At 35.1% G+C, this 20,114-nt stretch overlaps 1 protein-coding gene across 4 annotated transcripts in view; it reads right to left on the bottom strand.

The window, feature by feature from the left end:
• Positions 1-771: 771 nt before the first annotated feature.
• Positions 772-20,114, bottom strand: part of LDA (limit dextrinase) — a 38,458-nt gene continuing 19,115 nt past the window's right edge. The window contains exons 17-28 of one of the 4 annotated variants that reach the window (XM_077388588.1): positions 17,801-17,891; positions 14,797-14,868; positions 11,096-11,152; positions 7,584-7,652; positions 7,172-7,228; positions 6,987-7,061; positions 2,794-2,882; positions 2,524-2,601; positions 2,050-2,188; positions 1,592-1,701; positions 1,386-1,485; positions 772-1,301 (exon numbers count right to left, since the gene is read on the bottom strand). In XM_077388588.1, coding sequence (XP_077244703.1) covers positions 1,191-1,301; positions 1,386-1,485; positions 1,592-1,701; positions 2,050-2,188; positions 2,524-2,601; positions 2,794-2,882; positions 6,987-7,061; positions 7,172-7,228; positions 7,584-7,652; positions 11,096-11,152; positions 14,797-14,868; positions 17,801-17,891 — 1,048 coding nt within the window. In that variant the 3' untranslated portion in view covers positions 772-1,190. Of the gene's footprint in view, positions 1,302-1,385; positions 1,486-1,591; positions 1,702-1,933; positions 2,189-2,523; positions 2,602-2,793; positions 2,883-5,444; positions 5,520-6,986; positions 7,062-7,171; positions 7,229-7,583; positions 7,653-11,095; positions 11,153-14,796; positions 14,869-17,800; positions 17,892-20,114 lie in introns of those variants that run through there. The other 3 variants (XR_013253079.1, XR_013253080.1, XM_077388589.1) reach the window with 3 other exon arrangements.

The raw sequence follows: 20,114 nt of genomic DNA on the forward strand, positions 1-20,114 counted from the left end.
TAATAATGAGGAACTTTAGTCTGCAGCTTATTTAGGACATGTTTGTTTTATTCTACATAGACACTTTATTTAGTTATTTTGTTATATTTGATTGTGCATAGATGTGAGAGATGTCTACATCACTACTCATGGCCCACTACATTTACCCTCCTAATTGACCAACTGGAGTTAACCACCTTGGCTCTACTTCATCTAACCCTCAAAGTGATGACTTCAGAAAGCAACATTTTTTTTACCCTAAAAAATTCGATATAACATTACCCTTTTTTTAGAAATAGCTATGTTAACCCTCTTCGAATAGAATAATAAGAAACAAAGAAAACAAAAATCATGTCAGAAGTCCCACTTTTCTTGGCTGCTGATACATGAATTGAGTAATGCATTTAGCCACACTATGTTGCCTTGGTTGTGCAACTTAGGTTCAATCTCAACCTACCTACCTAAACAGGGTGCTAATGGCCACCTTCCATTGTCAATAATCAAGACGATGTCTTAATTGGATGGTTTTGCAAAGAAAGTTTTGGATCATAAGAAATTGTACCAGTGGAGGTGGCTGTCCACTTATAAGACTTGTTTAACATGATTTGGTTCCAATGGCAAAGCTTCAGTTCCTTTCTCCAAGTGGATGTCATCTGATACAATCTATTATAGTCTCAAATATCTCTGAAATTTTAAAATATTGTGATTTTATCATGATATTGTGATAAAACAACAACCTTTAAAATATCGAGATAGTTCTACTTTTATTATTTAATGAAAAAGATCATGATATCTAGAGAATATTTCTTTTATTTTTTCTTATATTAAATTTTTTATATTTTTAAATATTCTGCATTTTTAAAATTTTCCTCATATAAACCAGAAAATAACAAATAAATAAATAAAATCTCACAGGATATACAATTCCCGTGAATATTTATGACTTGTCTGAACATCAACTCTTATTCCTACTTCACCTTCATGGTTCGTACAACTTTAACAGTCCAAGGGAAAGAATCTTCTCCCCTGTTGACGACCATGACATGAGAGCCACAACATTCTTTCATGAAGAAGTTCTTTATTTCAAAATTTCAGAAACAGCATTGATACCTTTTCAGTTATTTATTCATGGTACAATGAAGCTGTAACTACTTAGTTTCTTTCTGCATCAATCTGATTCTTGGTTCACTAAGACGTGCCCCCAACAATATTCAGATGTCCCGAGTTTCTACGAATACTGAGGTTGTTCGTCGAGGAACAGTGAAGCAACCAGTGGATGCTTCATATGCCGAATTCTTTACTAGCTCATCAGATGACATCAACTGCACAAGCCCCAAACAGAAAAGAATTTCATTTATAATGCTCCACTTCCATTCCAAAATCATGGAACTACTACACCAAAATACCTGTACAGGATGCAACTGAAGAGTTCTTGATCTCAATGCAGGGCTGGCAAATGAGATTTCAGTTGGGCATACGTTGAAGACTACAACGACATAAGAGTAGCTGTATGGAACGACAAATATAACAATACAATTATGTAGATAATCAATTTGCGAAGATGAGCTGTTCCCCTTGAAAAAAAAAAACAAGTGTGATTTATGTTACCCACATGGTATCCAGTTGAGTTAATCCAGGGATGCCTTCATGACCATCTTCAATGCTCATAACAATGACCCCAGGTACCCATGATGGGCCAGTGTTGTGGAACCGCACCCTTTCCTGTGTAAAGATGTCACATTTTGATAAGAACATTCTGCAAATTGTAAAAATCTTTGTACGATAAAAATTTCAAGGAATTGAATATTAATGTCATTATTACAATAACAGCGTTGGACATTTTATTGAATCAAGGATGGGGGTATTCATATTAAGATGCTAGAGATATATCATCTTCAAATGTTCATTATAGATCCAATTACACAAGCATATTACAGGAATGATGTTTCATTACCTGCGCAGAAATGTTATGGGATGTTTCAGTACCTTCAAGTCCTACTTCCCAAATCTCCCATGTGCCTCTTTTAAAAGTTAAAGTTCCTACGTGTATAAATGTATAAAGTAACTCACCTGGATGGCATTTGCAGTCCTCAAACGGAAAAGTGGTGAAGAGTATCTAATTCTTAACATTTCCTCAAAATTTCTTACTGCAGCAAGGATGTGACGTTTCTGAGGTTTGAAGGATGAATCTGCCAACCGTGGTTTAATCCTGAATGGGTAACAATTTAAAGTTGAAGCACATAAGCACATCTGTCAATGAGATCAAATTCCAAGTACCAAATGCCTACACACACAAGCACGCACGAGAAAATGGAAAAAAAGATGCCCTCAACTTATAAAAGGAATATGGGAAGTGATGAGAGTGTGACTATGAACAGTTGGCAGGAGTGTACTTTTATTGAATGCATGGCATTATTGACTCTGAGGAGACCAATCATGCCAAAACACTTGAAAATATGACCTGACTGAAATAGACAAGTACACTACCTGATGATTTTCAGACTAGAAAGAATGAAATATCTGAATAAATAGACAAATGCTTACAATGGCCAGTTCTTTTCATTCTTTACTTTGGGAGGAAGGCCAGTACCCCAATTGTTTGACTCATAACTGAAGTCCAGCCTGGAAAATATAAGTTAATATCAAATTGACATAAACAAAAAATCAGGTTTCAAACTCGATACAAATTGATTAGTTGTCAGACATTAAGACTGAAAAAGTTCTACGGCATTAAATGATCCAAGGAGAGGTTTGTATTATATTGCAAGACAAATAGATTTTGTAACATAGTTTAAAGTGAAGAAAAGCAGTCACCTGTTGAACCAATCCCCGGAGTTGTATGAGTCACGGTCAAGTGATTTTGAGCGCAACATCTCATCACCAGAATGAAAAAATGGTATTCCCTATGAAAAGAAAGCAGTAAAAACATCATTATATTGGTTAAGGCATTGTTTAAAAGTATTATATACTGCAAATCTTCACCTCAATCAGTAAAAAGTGTTGGCCCTTATAATACATTGACCAACACGAAAAGTATGTTAAACTAATCTTAGTTACTGAAATTTAAGCCTTTCAAAGGTATGTCAGCCAATCTTAGTTATTACATCTACAGTTCCCAGATTAATGATGTCATGGGTATTGTCCATGGGTCAGAGTTTCTTGGCACAACTTTTCATGGCATGGCCCAGTTATCAGATGCCAGAAGTCTTAGGGAAATATCATGTTCTCAGTGAAGCAATGGTTTATCCAATGCCCTTAACTTCCCAAGCCTTAAGGTAATATCATGCTTTCAGTAGAGAAGGTCCTTTCTAAGGAAGATTTATTAGGAGGCCTGGATCTTTTTGACGAAAGAGTGAAAAGACCTTTCAAAAAGATCCAGTGAGGAAACTTACATACTATCAGTGCCGTCGGATAGGTCAGAACAGATCATACAACAGAAAAAGCAATTGTAGAAACTGAAAATTCTCTACCTTCATTACCAAAGGGAAATAGATATTAGGGGTTAATCCCCGGTTAAATGGTGTTAGGAAACCGAAAATTTCATGTACACAAGGTAAAACCAGATCTGTAGCAGCAAAGAAGTCTAGTAAAACTTCTGTTGTTCCGCATATTAATGCTCAAATTAGTAGTTCGAGGTAAATTTCTCAGGCGTCTTAAAACTAGTGAAGAGGTTGTTGGAGCTGTGTCAGTTGGTTGCGAGCCATCTATTGAACCCAGCTGAAGGGACAATTAGCAGGAATTCCACATATAGATGCTAGGGTCCAGGATCTGATTGATAGAGCTAGGAATGAAATTATTTCTAATGCCTTTTTGATGCATCCAGATTAAATAGAATATTTTTTAGATGAGGAATTTGGCTGGGAAGATGAGGACCAACAGTATTCTAGCCAGCTCTGCATGGCCAGAAGAGGTCAGATTGTTTACCTCTTCTTAAAGACTGTCCTTGTCGGCTGTCTATGGGGTTTCAAGATTGTTTTTGGTTTCCTCTTCTTCAGTTTCTAGGACATTCTGGTTTTCAGGTTGACTGGAGTCATCGGAGGGTGGTGGTTTGCCTGAGGCTTTTGGGTTTCCTTTAGGGTTCCCTCTATTTATTTTTGAGGCTAGGCGGTGTTTCCTCATGTTTTTCTCGCATTCTATACAAAATTTTGAGGTCTCCCCTGGGGCCGCACTCTTTTCTGGGTTAAGAAAATGGAATGGTTTTGATGGATTAGTAATCTGCAATAATAGGTTTGGATAAAATTGTTAGAAGGGATATCAATTTGAATCCATCCAGATTTTTGAAGTTGTTGCTTCAAAACCTAAGTCCACAAATTAGGAGTTGAACAATCATAGAAGCAAAATTTAACAAAAGGTGTTGCTTACTAAAAAAATGAAGTGCAGGGGCTTAGGAAAAAGAATAGAATAAGTATAGAATACAAAAATCAACAGGGGCATCGGTATTATTGGTGTCAGGATTTTGGACTCTTTATCAAAGAGAGCATAGCCAAAGATGGCAAGAACAAGAGCGACCTGGGATTGTTGTTTTAGAAGAAATGCTAATCAGGATATAATTTTGGTGTATGATGAGATTTTCCTAACTCTGATTCATCTACTGATTGTTGCTTTGACTCTAGTGCTACAATTCACTTACCATACTTCAAGCTGGGATTCATCGAATCCCATACTTCACACTTTCTTACGGAAATCACGGACTTGGTTCATCAAATCCGACCCCAAATTGAACATAGGAGGAGATTTGCTAATGTGACGGTGGACCGTCTGTCTGGCCAAGGATGGTGTATCGCTGGAATCTGTCTATTTTTACTGTACCTCAGCTTGTAAGGAATCATAATTAATGGGATGTAATCCGCTTCCTTGTATGAAACATGAGGGTAAAAAAAAAGATGGGATTCATCGATTTCCGAAAAGTCAGATAATTTATATGGGAAATGGTGTAAGGCAGAGCCAAAGGCATTGGGTCTTACCAAATTACAACAAAAGAATTATAAGGTTTAAGAAGCCATCTATGTAACCTTGGAGTGTTTCCTAATCTCAGTTTGGTTGTTACTGAGTTCTAAAGGTTTTTCAGTAGGAGTTCTGCAGTGCTGTTGTTCAATTGAAGAATAATGGATTTTCAATTCTTTCTAGTTTTTGGATGGAAACACACGCGGAGCTTTTGTTCTTAATAAAGCTTCAGCTTGATAATTTGCGAGATGGAGATTCTAACTTTCCCCATCGATTCGCTTTCACAATAACAAAAATCTCATTTTTATGTCGGATCCATGAAATGAGATAAATGAGAAATGAATCATAAAAAAATGAGAAAGAAAAAAACAGGACAATTTTTAGTTGTATACCTCGACTGAGGACAAAATCCTCTTTTGGGGTTTAGTAATTTTTTGTCATAATAAAATTTATGAACCTTTAAAATTGAAAAATTCCCTTGCAGAAGCTGTCTCTACGATGCAGGATCTCCATATGAATTGCTGAGCGTCATACTCACCCCATTATATCATTTTTCTAGATCCCGAGCTTGACTTGCATGAGCTTGGAGGGAGCATCTGCGCAAATTAGAAAGGACCGTTGAGTCCGAGTTTACTACTTTTGATTCAGTGAGTAGTTTGAAAGACAAAATGAACTTTGTGTTGATTTCGTTGATTTTATGGGATGGGAGTGGGATGGCCCTCATAGTTTAATTAAATTATTCTCATGAGATATTGAAGACTTGGAATAATTGTCTGTTTGAATTATTTATTGCAAACATCATTAGTTATTGGAGGTATTAATAGAAAGGTAGACTGCTCGATATTCTAGCCTTGCATGTCTGTGGGTTTTACTTGCAGGCGTGCAGCACCATCACATGCCTGGATATGAGGTCGGTTTGGGGTGTGACAGAAACAGTGGATGAACATTTGAGGAATGTAGGCCCATGGGAGAAGCAGGTTTTGCCTTTATTGTGATGGCCCATTTTGTGGAGTTGCCAACAATGTCAATTTTGAATCATTAAATTCTCAATGATAATAATCAATATTGGCTTTTCCCGTGAGTGAGGGAACTTTAGTCCTACGACAAATGTTTGCAAACAATGTCAATTTTGAATCTTTCAATTCCCAATGATGACAATCAATAGTCCTTTTTTTGAAATGGAAGACAATCAATAGTCTTTCACCATGATTGAGGGAACTTTAGTCCTATGACATAAGTTTCTCTATATATTATACTTCATATCATAAACCTTACCAGCATCTTGGCGAGATAGAGCTTTTGAGGCTTGTATTTAATAATTTAATTGTTAAGGGAAACCCTAGGAAATAGGGAAAGAGGTATTCTAAAATGGGAAATGATTTAAATACCAACGAAAAAAAAAGATAGAGCTTTTGAATAGAGAAGGGGCTAATTCTTGGATAAAGAGATGGGGATTCCATGGTATTGATTAAATCATTGGAGATCATAAAATATAGAGCAAGAATAATAAGTAAGATTATTGAATCAAGGTAAGTGACATCTAGTTAAGAGGTTGGCACTTGATTGACATTCAGAAATTATAGGCCGCTAATAGTAATAGTCGTTATGTAGGCTCTGGCTCTTATCATTGTTATGCTAATGCCAAAGGATTATCTTGATTTACTTCTATTATTTATATACAATGGCATTGTGTTCCTCTCCATCCATACTATGCATTCACGTATGCTCCCCCACCCCAACCCTCCCCTGCTTCCCCTCTTAATGTATCAAGAAGATTTACTCATAACTGGCAAAACATGCTTGACGATTAAGAGGGGAGAAAACATTTTGCAACACTTTGTACAAGCAATGTGTTGTCAGATATGACTGCTTTGAAAGTATGAAGTGTTCAGGGCTATGCTCAAGTCCAACATCAATCAACACAATGAATCACGGCCAATGTGAAAAAAACCTATTCAAAATCCAATTATATGAATTTCAGGGCTTGATGCTTATTTTGATTATAGAAAGTCCATGGGAAGAATTGTCGACCAGAAATGAAAAACTTAAAGCATGAAGTGAACCTGTGAAAGTGCCACTATACTTGTAGATAAATGATTTATCCTGCATCTTTCATCTACAGAAATTTCGAATGGAGTCTGCGGGGATTATAAAAGAAGATGGAATTAGGACTTCTAGGAAAGTTGAAGAATGACATATTTTCCAATTTATACTACGAATGAGTCTTGAAAAGTTGAGTGAAATGTACCTTCAAACTCACAATGTCAAACAACGTCTCGTTGTCGTGAGCAGACACATAAGTAACCTGAACAGTAAAAACTGTATTACATCATATTCATGTAGTTTAGAACATTATAAACTGCGGTTGCTGAACCAAATAAATACAATATGAGCTTCCAAAATGAGTCAGAAATGTATAAATAATGGGTTAGCATCCCAAAAAAAGTCAATGACAGTTAGAGTGATGGAATTAAGAGTGTTTTGTGGTGGCCCATATTTAGAAACATAATTAAGAGTCCTGATCCCCAGACATAAGAGGAATATACACAATTTTGATGTATTCTATTTGATGAATGAGGTGGAATTTGCCCTGGTGAAACAAACATAAGCGTGCCTATATTGAGAAGAGAAACAATAATTAATGAAGTATCTATTCTCACTGTTTCTGTTGGGCATAGAGCATAGCCAACTGGTGAACCATCGTGAGTTTGAACTTCAGATCCTTTCACCTGAGGAACATTAAGAACTCATAAATAAACAAACTGTAAATGGCTCTTTGAATTGTAAGCCATATTTCTTACAAGAACGATAGATTTACTCCTACAAATGAAAACTTTGGGAAACAAAAGAGGTCATGAGATTTTCTAGTATCCAAAACATTTCCTAGTAGCATTAACAGTTTTGACAATCGTTCGCGATAAGAATGCAATGGAATAACTTTGATTTAAAATACCCTTCCACATAGTTCGCCACGAAAAAGGCTGTCAGTCCTCTGGACTCACACTAGGTGACAGTCTGATATAAAATGTTCTGCCAGTGATAGACAATCCACTGTAGTGTAAGTTTTCAAATTACGGTTAACTTCACTATATATTCAAAATAAGCCTTTCAATCAAAAAAAAAAAAAACAATTCCATGATCATGGGCTAGGCTTTGGTCAGCCCGGAAGTGTTTGATTTTGTTATTTCTATAAACACTCAACCCATAGTAGGAATTGGTAATTATATAAGGATTTATTATTTGTGTGCTAGGACATATTAGTCATTAACATATTTAACCCTAGGACATAAATGATCTTTTTGATTCATGGGACAAAATAGGAAATGAATACAAGTCATGGGCATTGTGGGTTTTGGTTAAATGGAGGACTTGGTAGGTATTTCTAAATTATCAAGTGCATTTAAGAGGACATCATGGTCATTATCATTATTATAGGTGGGAGTTGGGGGCTTGGGGCAACTGGTCGACACTTGCGTGGGGAGGAACACACTAGTGAATCTCCAAGTGACATATGGCCATGCCAACTAAGCAAGCCAGCAGGCCATGGGACACAATGCAGCAAGGCTGCAAGAGATCCTTCTAGAACCCCTACCTTCCTCTATAAATAGAGAGCATCACCTTATTTCAGCAGTTTTGAAAGATGTACTGAATTTTCTGTTCGTGTAGCTGCTCTTGGAGAATATTTCTTCAAACAAGAATCGTCGCTTTGTGGTGAGAAAAGAGCTCCACTTTTAGTAAGGATCTCCAATTATTGCTCTCCATATCAGTAAGAGCATCCATCCATTTTCTTTTACAATTTTCCTAACTTGTTTGTAATGCTTCCATTTCGAAGATCAATTACAGCTTGTGTTTTGTTCAAATCTGAATTCTTCAGTTGTGTCTCTGTTCATTTGTTCTTCCTACGTGAAATTTCAACTTCATTGTCATAAATTCGTGTTCCTTATCTCGCTTAATCGTGGACCCAATACAACCTTTTTCTGGATCTGAGTTCCAAGTCAGATCTTGGATCAAATATCAAGACTCGATTGCAAAGATTTAGCAGTCACAGATCTATGCTTTACTGCCATAGAATCGTTGATCGACTTCTGTGCCATTCATTTTTATGTGATTTTCCAGAATTTAAATCCAAGTCCTCTTCTGAACATCCAACTTAGTTTAATCTATAAGATCTAGAATGATTATACAAAGATCTGTTCCATACTGTTCGGATCTAATGCCCTTAGCTACATCAGAATCTCTAGCTACTGAATTCTGTCTCTATCTCCAATCTTGAAACAAGCTAGGACTTAGATCTCCATCCTAATTCCTCATTCCTAAGAAGTTATTTAACTTCCCTCGTGTTTTTCTACTTCAGACTAAGTCTTATAAATTTCTATGATTTCATAGAGGTTTTGTATCCTTTTCATGGGATGCTCAGACAGTGAAATCACATTCGCAAAAGATAGATCTCAAGATCTCGACTAAAGTCTTGCTGCCTAATTTTAGTTGAAATTCCATTATATTCTGAGGCTTTTAGTTTCTCATCCAGATCTATAAGACTTCAATTGTCAAAGAATCAGCTCTTCAAGATTTCACAAATCTTTCTCAGATCCAATAGTTCCAGAAGTCTTCACCTTTAACTTCAGTACTCTGAAGTTAAAGGAAATTCATTCGGAATTCATCTTGTCACCGTGCTCGAAAGCTTGCGCTGATCCAGTTCAAATCATAAAAGAACCTTGACTCATGGTTTGTTATATGGTCTGTTCAGAAGTAAAGTTGGCTGGGTTCTCAAATGTTGAATGGCTAGGAGATCCTGATACTAGGAAATCAGTTACAAGGTAATGTGTTGTACTGAATGACTGTCTAGTTTCATTGAGCAATAAGAAGCAACACAGAATTTCAAGATCTAGTGAAGAAGCAAAATAGAGAGCAATGGCTTCCTCTACTACTTATATGATTTGGTTAAGGCAACAACTTCGGGAGATGCATATGCTTTCAAGTGGGCATGTAAAATTGTATTGTGTTAATCAAATTGCAATTAAATTAAAAAAAAAAATTAGTGCTTAGGCCAAAACTATGGAAGAACTAAACACAGAAATTGAATTCCATTTTTTCAGAGGGGGCCTAAAGCGGCGAGGTAGCTCCACTCTTTGTTCCAAGTAAAAACCATTTAGCAAACATCTTCACTGCGAGTGATCATCATATCCATCAATTTAACAAGCTAAACATACAAGTTGAGTGGGGTGGGGTGGGGGGGGGGGGGGGTTGTAAAAAATGATGCATTTAAGTCACAATTTGAGTTTGGTGCATACACCAGTATCGTATAGTGGGTTGCTTCATTAATGGCAGTTTTGTAATTTCTATAATTAGATGTTTATATAAGCAAGTGATTAGGACTTTATGCCACTTATGAGATAGAATAAAATACTAGCCCCATGAATTTGTGATGCTTCTCTCTACCTCTCTTCTCTATGACATTGTGATTAGGACTATATGCCTACTTAGGAGATAGAATAAATTACTAGCCCCATGAATTTGTGATGCTTCTCTCTAGCTCTCCTCTATGAAATTAATATTCTTTCCCACTCTCCAACATAAAATTGAAAAGAACCATCACTGAAAACAAATTGGGATACCTAATTGTAGACCTAATTGTAGGGCACCTTTTGAAGAACACATTTTCCATCCAAAGGTGAATCCAATTTATCAGACTTTAACGTTTTCAAGGAAACTACTGTTTTTCATGAATTGAAAAAATATATATATATATATATATATATATATATATTTTTTTTTTATTTTTTTTTTATTTATTTTTTTATTATTATTATTATTTTTTTGAGGGAGTAAATGTTTTTTCAGATAAAATATTTCAATATTATAACGGACAGAGAAATATACATTGTGATTAGAAGGATAGTTCCAGTAAAGTAGGAAGATCAACTTAGAAAAACATATTTTCCATAAAAATAACAAACAATAAGAGAAAATTTTACTGCATGTAACATCAAACATGAGACAAGAATCAAGATATCTATTATGGAAGCTATATGATAAAATACAATGGGAAAGAATGACTTTTATTAGTAGCGTCACAACAGCAAATGTGAAACGGTTAGATATGAAGAAGCATCAAACAATATAAGATAAACAGAAAATTTGAATGTACTATCCAATAAAGGTTGTTTCTTACCACATCGCCCGTGTGACTTGTTAACACGAAGTCTCTCAAGTTTGCAGCCAATCCAACCTTAAATTTAGCATATCAATGACTTTAGCATGACTTGGGACAAACAACAACAGAAAATATGATAAAAATGAAAACGATAATGTACAAATAAACCATAGGTTGGACAACAAAAATGAATGGTTGTTTCAATTAGAACTCATAAATATAATGAAAGGATTCATCCAAGGCCCTGAAGAATTACCTCGTTCGAAAGTAACCAATAGGTGAATGTTAAGTGTTTCGTTGGAAGAGTTTCACCAGAAGCAATAAGGAAGAATGAAAAGCAAAATAACCATGACGATCGACATAAATATGAGAAACGAGATTATGAAGGGAGAAAAAAATGAAGTATATTAATTTTAAAAATAATAATGACAATAGACATAAATATGAGAACTGGTATTAAGAGGGATCAAACGGAAGTATATTAAATTAGCCATTACTACAATATTCTTGGAAACTATATGGCAAGGGCTCTTCATTTTGCACAATATCATCATCAAACATGTCGACAAAATACCTTGAATATATGGTAAAACAAGAATAAATGAAAACCTAATTCACTTTATTTTCTAGAATAATTATAATTATTGTTATTAATAATGTATAGATTTCAATTTTATCAAAAATATCCAGCTACAGGACCTCTCCCATGCAAAATAGTAGATAATTCAATGTTCTTCATTCTTGTATGAAAGATGAGCATTCTCAGAGGAATCATTCCTATGAGCATTGCCACTATTTTTCCTATTCTTAAACGGTTGAGGAGACTTTCCGCTGTGTATTAGTACTTTTTACCACAAAACATGCTAAGATGAATTTGAACTAATACTGCTATGATAATTTTTGAAAATGAATACTACTATGAAAATTAATTTTTAAATGAAAGAAATTAACTCGGTCAATCAGTGGATCGGGTAAGAAGAACTAACATGTAATGAAATTAGAAGATAAAAAAAATAAGCATTTGCCGAGAAAAAATGTTAAAACCCAAGCTTCTTTGTGCACTTTGGTAAAAAGAATCTTGATATGTTGACCAAATTTCTGTAATTTAATACTAAAGTGACGCGTTAGAGATTACATGATCGAAACAGTATTGAAATCTATAAATGCCAATTGGAAGATTTCGTTTTGGGGATTGTTTGAGACTATAAAATGCTTATTTAACCTGCACACCTTTCCTTGTGCACCTGGAAACTGAAAACCTGACAAAGACATCATATAGACTCTTCCTCTAGATTCAGATGAAGAAAGGCATTTGTGACATCTAGTTGATGAAGAGACTAGCCCAAGTTTACTGCGATAGAAAATAATACTCAGATAGAATTCATTTTGGCAACTGGGGAAATGTCTCATAGTAATCAATGTAATGGGACTATGTGTATCCTTTGCCACAAGAAGAGCGTTGAACCTGCCGACCGATCCATCCTGGTTATATTTGGTGTCATCTAGGAAGGTCCACTAATTTTCAAGGGGCATTTTCTAGAGCCCTCATCTCCTCATAAATATCATCACTCCATTTAGGATGAGATAAAGCATCTACAACATTAAAAGGCATAGACACATCAGACAAAGGAGCTAGAAGGTCTAATAAGACAGGGACTGATATGAAACAAAGTTCGATATAGGATGTTGCATAGAAGCAGGCTTACCTTTGCAGACAGCAATAGGAAGACCGGGAAGCTGACCCTAGAAGAAAGAGGCTCCCTTGCCCTTACTTAAAAGGCGCACCGGTTTTCCTAGCTCGGCCTGGCCTTGGGAATCCGCCCTATCTCATTAGTGAAGCCGGCTATATGGCTATTTAGCTTTAGACACAAGGAAAGGTAGAAGAGGAAAGGTAGGATTAACCATATTTATATCCAAGGATAGATTCCCAGGAGGAAACAAATCTTCTCTTATACTTCCTCCTGGTATAAACCTGCAACCCGTTAGGCTCATTGTCTTATTGTTATCCCCAGTGTTCCTTGTGTTCCTTGTTTCAGGTAAAGAGGGCAACAGGATTAACCATATCTATATCCAAGGATAGATTCCCAGGAGGAAACAAATCTTATCTTAACTTCCTCCTGGTATAAACCTGCAACTCGTTAGGCTCATTGTCTTATTGTTATCCCTAGTGTTCCTTGTGTTCCTTGTTTCAGGTAAAGAGGGCAATGCAGGAGTATAAAAAAAGGTTGAGCACAACTCTGCCCTAAAGAGAGGACTATATGGAGGCATAGAACAAATACAGATTCAGAGAAGGTAATATCTATCACTACAAGGTGCTGACGAGAGGGACGATGGTAACACTGATACCTTTCCTGTGATGTAGAATAACCCAGGCAAACACATTTGAGATGCTGAGGATCAAGTTTAGTACGAGATACTTTATAAATATGGAGTTATGGACAATGCAGAAACACCCAAAAATATTTGGAATAGGAAATAAAGGCCAATTAGGAATTGGGTTTTAAACCCGTTATTTGTACCCAAGAACACGTGAAGGTATCTAGTTAATGAAAAATGCTACAGTAAGGACACCGTCAGACCAAAAGATTTTAGGAACTGTCCTAACATACAAAAGAGCATGAGTCAATTCAAGTAGCTCTCCATTTTTTCTTTTGGCAACCCAATTCTGTTATGGTGCATATACAAATGACTTCTGACGTACGATGTGAAAATAGTTCAGGAAAACAGAGCTCAAATATTCCCCTATTATCAAAACGGAGGATCTTGACCTTCGTGTCAAATTGAGTAATAATCATCATATAAAGGTCTTTAAAGATAAAAAGCACCATCTTTGAGTACATTTTTCTGTAAAGGGCAAAATATTAATCCCCAAACAATGATATAGCAGGGGAAGGCCCCCAAATATCAGAGTGAACAAGTTTAAAAGTGTAAGTGCTTGTACTAAACTTATTGGGAAGGAACTACGACAGTGTTTAGTAAATTGCAGTGATTATCACAAAGGGATTGGTAGATGCATAGCACTTCACTTCATGGGAATTGCTGTGAAAACAGTTGGATTCTTGAATAGCCCTAAAAATGTAATAGAAAACACTTGGATCCTTGAATAATCCCAATGGTTGTTGCACCAATGGATCCACCTTGAATCCAGTAATCAGTTCTGGCCTCACAATTGATTCTCAAAATCCAAAACAAACAGGGCCTAAATAGTGACTGCATTTTCCACATCTATTTTGCATGATATTATTTATAGAATATCAAACTGCTCATGCACTCATACACACATGAAATGGAAAGGTTTAACTGATATGTTAGCTAACCATTGGAAAAGTTGTAATGAATTAATGGTGTGGAATGAAAATGCCTATAATGTAATCTTGTTGCTGTCTTTGTTGGTTTTGTGTGCTCCCCTTCTTTTGCATGGGCTCTTGCCGCTTTTTGTTAAGTTAATATAAACGTTTTTTTTTTAAAAACACTGGGTAGATTACATGATCATTGAAAAAGAAATTGTTTACATTACAAACATCAGGATAATTTTTGAACCAAATGAAACTCACATTATAGAACCAAACTATCTAGTTGTGTCAATAGTCTAACATTAAAGGAATTTTATATACCCATGAGAAGGAGATGCATTAAAGTACATATTTAATAACTGAATGTGTGCTCAAACAATGAATGCTCAAAAATGAAAGTTTTAAAGGTAGTTATGAAGCTTCAACCTGGATGTGATCTTTCAATGATGCAAGCATACAGTCCACGACAGACTTAACACCGTGATCATGTCCATTAGGCTACCAAAAAAAAAAAACAGGAGACATGTAATGACATTAATTTATAATTAAATCAACAATAAAAATCATGGATCAATGAAAATCAAAAGAATATTCCATAAAGGCAAATCAAACATACTTTCTGTAAATATGCCTATTGACTAGATTGACATTTGACAGCATTACATCTTTGAAACAAGTCTGTCCAGAAACAATCTTCATCCAGGTAATTTAATGGTATTTAAAGGCATTTTCTTCTATTCATTTTGTTCAACTATCAACCATAGAGTAATTTAGGTCTTACATCTGGCATTCTCTTTATCAATTAAGTAGTGAGACTGAGTCTAATGCCCATTAGCCTTTCCTCTTTAAGAGTTTCGATGTCATTAGAAGGAACGGCACTAACCCTATCAGGATGTAGAGATTGGCCAAAAAGGATCGTGTGGCTTGAATACATCACAAGTACTGCATGGTTGAGAGATTTGTAGGAATCCATGTCACAGTTACAACCTATTGACAACTTATGAAAATGCAAAAAACAATCAGAATTGTCAGGGAAAGACTTTTCCTGAAGCAGTATAAAATAATGGAAACATCTTGACCTTTTAAAAATAGTGAATTTTGCTAGTTATTCATGCAATGTTTCTGAAATCTGGGAATTTTTTTGAAGTCTTTGAAACATATGCAAAAATTTCTAAATAATTTATTGTAAATATTATATTAAGTGCCATCCCCGCTCCCCCCCCCCCCCCCCCCCCCCCCCACACACACACACACAACCAAAACCCACCTTCTATGGTTTCCCTATTTTTTTATCCTAAACAAAATTGCCTCTATCTTTTTCAAATTGTACACCCACATGCTCCCTATCATGTAACTCTAGCAGTTCACAGGTTTTGTCATTTTCTATTGAAGATATTGAAGTTAAATAGGGTCCATTATACTTTCAATGTAAGCCTGTCAATAATGGCATATTTGTAATACTAATATGTTGAATCATTATATAAACAAGAATTTGTGGGATGGGAGAGATAACTCTCATGATTTATCTTCCATCCCATTCTTCTCTTCCTACTCTTCTTGTATTTCTTCTTTTTCTTGTTCCCTACTTGCATGCATGAAGATTAACATTCCTTAACTAGGTATCATAGCATAGGTACCATGAAGAAGATGAAAACTAAGATACTTCTTTGGGTTCTTCTTTGGCCTCCATCTTTAATTGGGATTGCATCCAAGAAGAAACATTAGAAAGGGATTCAAACCCCTTTCCTTTTTTTCCTTCCACCTTAATTGGGGATCACAATTTTTTTCTTTATGGGCAAAGAGGAATTCAAACCCCTTTCATTTTTTCCCTTCCACCTTAATTGGGGATCACAATTTTTTCTTATGCCTTGGGGGGGCAAGGAGGGATTCGAAGTTTCGAACCCCAGACACCATGGTTCGTTAGCCACATGCTCTAATCCTCTGAGCTTTGAAGAAGCCTATGATTTGATACCGCTTCCACCTGAAATGGGGTCGCACTTTTGTTTTTAATGCCTCCACCGTCATTGGGGATTACAACTTAAAACACTAGATCAAACCATCAAAAAACATGTATCTACCACTCCCCATACTCGGAAACCTAAATCTGTCCTTCGAAACCCTAGATCTACCCCTGTACACCCTTCCACTTGAAACCCTCAATCTAACCCTAAACATATGCTCCAATCTCGATCTAGCTTGAATATGCTACAAAATGCTAGATCCACAGCCGCCCTCTTCCCATCTCTTGATCTAGGCCTTCAATAAATAGATCTACAGTCAATCTCCAAACCCACTCCCTAAATGCAAATTTAATTTATTATTAATATATCCAACAGATGGTGTAGTGCCCATGGTATAGTGCCCTTGTAATGCACTGTTATGCATATGAATGGACTGTTAATTCGTGCCGAAGTGGACTGTTTTGCAGTGATTAATGTTCGTACTGTCCATGGACTCTATACCGTAGTGGACTGTTTGTGGACTGTTAATGAACTCCAGCCCTATCGTGTATTAATGAGGAACTGATGTGCCATAGGTGGCCTGTTTATAGACGGTTAGTGGACTGTTTTATGCGGACTGATGTTCCATCTGTCTCCTGCCGATGTAGTTTGTGGCCCTCATATTATTTTCAGGATCAGATCTCGGCTTCTGAGTATTATGACCGTGCACTATTTTTGGTACTGAATGCTTCCTTTCTCTCTTTTATTCTTTTTTGAAAGAAACTCATATTTTTTTATGTGCCTTCTTTCTCTTCCCAGATAAGAACTGATTAGACGAGTTATAACTTTGATGTATATGAGTTTTACATTGTTCTTTTTAGTATAATGGCAATTTAGTGTAAAATAGTTGGAAGCATCTAGCCATTTACATTTCCTTGTAATTGTACAACTCAATCAAAATTACAAGAAAAACATTTTATGATTCTCCCATCTTCAACTTTTATCAATCCAGTATGCCAAAACTTCAAAGCCGTCATAGCTTAAAAATGTAAAGCAAAGAGAAGACTGTTAAAATCATTCAATAAGGCATAAGATGTAGCAAATGATTGATTGAAACATCAATAATGAAAATTATACGCTTGATTAGAATTGCCCCTGCAATAATAAACAGCTTGATTGAGACCTTCATGCTGTTAATATGTGATCGAGACAGAGATCTATGATTAAAATAGCAATCCTCATCAAATACTAAAATGTAGAAAAATAATATTTTCAGAAAAATGCCAAACCGAATACAAAAGGACATTTAATTTATTTAGAATCATTCATAAAACAATCATTACTTTTTTCAATTTTCAATTATGAACCCAATAAAGGTATAGATGACAAAACTAAAAATGAATCAACATTATATAGTTTGATTACAAAGCTTAAAATAGAATCATTAACCAAAAGATGGCAATGGAACAAGAACTAAAGGAATTGGCTACCTGCAATGATAAGCCAGTCACAAATCCCTGTTGAAGTGGATGACCAAATGGAGATCCACCGAGTACGGAATCTCTTATACGATCATTAAAGCTGAAAGAAATTTTAATTGACAAACGCATGATTTTAGAGGCAATTTAACAACCCAAATAATTATCTGAGCATAATGATTTCATAGAGAAGTCTGAAGGACAGAAGTTGAAAACTCGATCTAGTCGATACATTTACGCTAAAGAAACTCAATTCTTAAAATTCAACTACAATAAATTATAGGGCATGGAGCATGATACTGCCCTAAAACATCCAAGTAGGTGGCCATGGGTGATCCTACATGAGCACCAAAATAAAATAACAAGGGCGGCCCAGTGCACGAGGCTCCCACCATTGCGGGGTCTGGGGAGGGCTATATGTACGCAGCCTTACCGCGCTTTGCAGAGAGGATGTTTCCGTGACTCGAACCAAAATAAAATAACAAAAAGGGGTAAAATTATTCATCGTAGCTGTGCAACCAAGATGATGTCAGCGTATGTAAATTTGTATGGGTTGTAAGTTTTTTTTAAATGGAAAGGTTTTCCTGTAGTTTTCCATTGGTTGGAAGATTTGACGGTATTTTATTATGCTGGCTAAAATTGGAAGTCTCTCCTGTAGATTTGCATGAGTTCACAGGTTTGTTTGAATTGGATAAGGATTAAAGCATCTTCTCAAGTTAAATTCAGATTTACCAAGCTGGTTGCTGTTTTTCTTTCTTCAATCAGTCTTTACTTCCTTCCTCTTTCGGTTTGACACTTAATAGAGATATTTTTTTACTTCATTGCATCAACTGCGATTTCATTTTTCCCTTTTTTTTCTTTTATTTATTTATTTGTGTGTGTTGACTGGGGAGGGGGGCAAATGTAGGTTTTGGTGTCCATTAAAATGAAATCCAACAAGAATGATTTCTTAACAAAATGTCGTAGAAGTATCGACCACGTCGATATTGCTTTATTCATGTCGACCAAAACATTACAATGATAGTGTATATATTTCCATATGTCGTCCGACATGTCAATATTGCCACTGAAATTCCCCTAAAAGTTGGTCTTTCGACCCCAAAGTCTAGGAATGCTTTCTTTTCATTTTTATAATTATCATGCATTAAAGAACAAATTTGTAGACGGATTAATCAAAAAAACATCATTTTTCATGGATTTAAAAAAATAGAGAAAAAAAGGTTGGTTCTAATTTCATTATAGGTTAGTCATTCTTGCTCAATCTACCGATTGATGGAGTCATTTTTCACTTCAAAAGTTATTTAATTTAAAAAAATTCTATTAAATTCTTTAAAAAAGGGAAAATTTGTATTTTTGAAAAATAATGTATCAAATATGCAAGTTAAGAACTAATTTTTCTTTAAAAGTTAGCTATTCTTGCATGATCTACTGATAAATATTTCCCATTTGGTAAGTTATCTATCAAAAATATAGGTATCCTTCTTTTAAAAGAATTTTATAACAGAAATAAATAAAATCAAAATTTTTGAAATCAATTTCTTTTTATTTGTTAGTTATTCTTGCACGATCTACTGAGTGATAATTTATTTAGTTATTCTTGCTTGACCTAATGATTGACAGACTTGGTTTATTTTTATTTTGAAAATTATTTGCATTATTATTTTAGTTAGAAAACTGTTTTAAAACTAGGGAAAATAATTAATTCTTCATATTAAAAATATTTAAAAATATTACATAATATTTAAAAATCATAAAAGAATAAAAGAGAACAGTAGAATTATATAAATAACACAGATCACACTATTGTAATTTATAATATTATTTTTATATACTATATTTTTAATATTATAGTTAAATTTGTGTACTTTTATTGGGAAATAAAAAATATTAAAAATAAAAAATAAAATAAAATCAAGGCATGGGCAGATTCATCCAGGGCCTATGATACGTAAAATTTATGTTGTATTTTATCACTATTTGCTATTTAAAATTTCTTAATAGAATGGTAAAATTTTAAAAGGGAAAGAAAAATGTTTTCGCCATTTAGTGTATTATTTGGTATTCTAGTATTCAACTCAACTCAACTAAGCCTTTGTCCCAAACTAGTTGGTATTCTAGTATGTGTAACATAATTTTATTCATATGATTCACATGCAAAACGTGGAGTGTATGAGTATGTATTATGTACAAATAGTGAGACTTCTGTGTGTTCTACATTATGTGTTGTTAATCTTTTTTTCAAATCTATCAAGATCACCATGCTGCCACATCATCAGGATAGAGACATGGATGATCATGATATTGATTAGCAACACGGCATGTCAAT

This window comes from Tasmannia lanceolata, unplaced genomic scaffold, assembly GCF_043159265.1.
Source record: "Tasmannia lanceolata isolate RefF3 unplaced genomic scaffold, GAP_Taslan_0.1 ptg000008l, whole genome shotgun sequence".
NCBI lineage: Eukaryota > Viridiplantae > Streptophyta > Magnoliopsida > Canellales > Winteraceae > Tasmannia > Tasmannia lanceolata.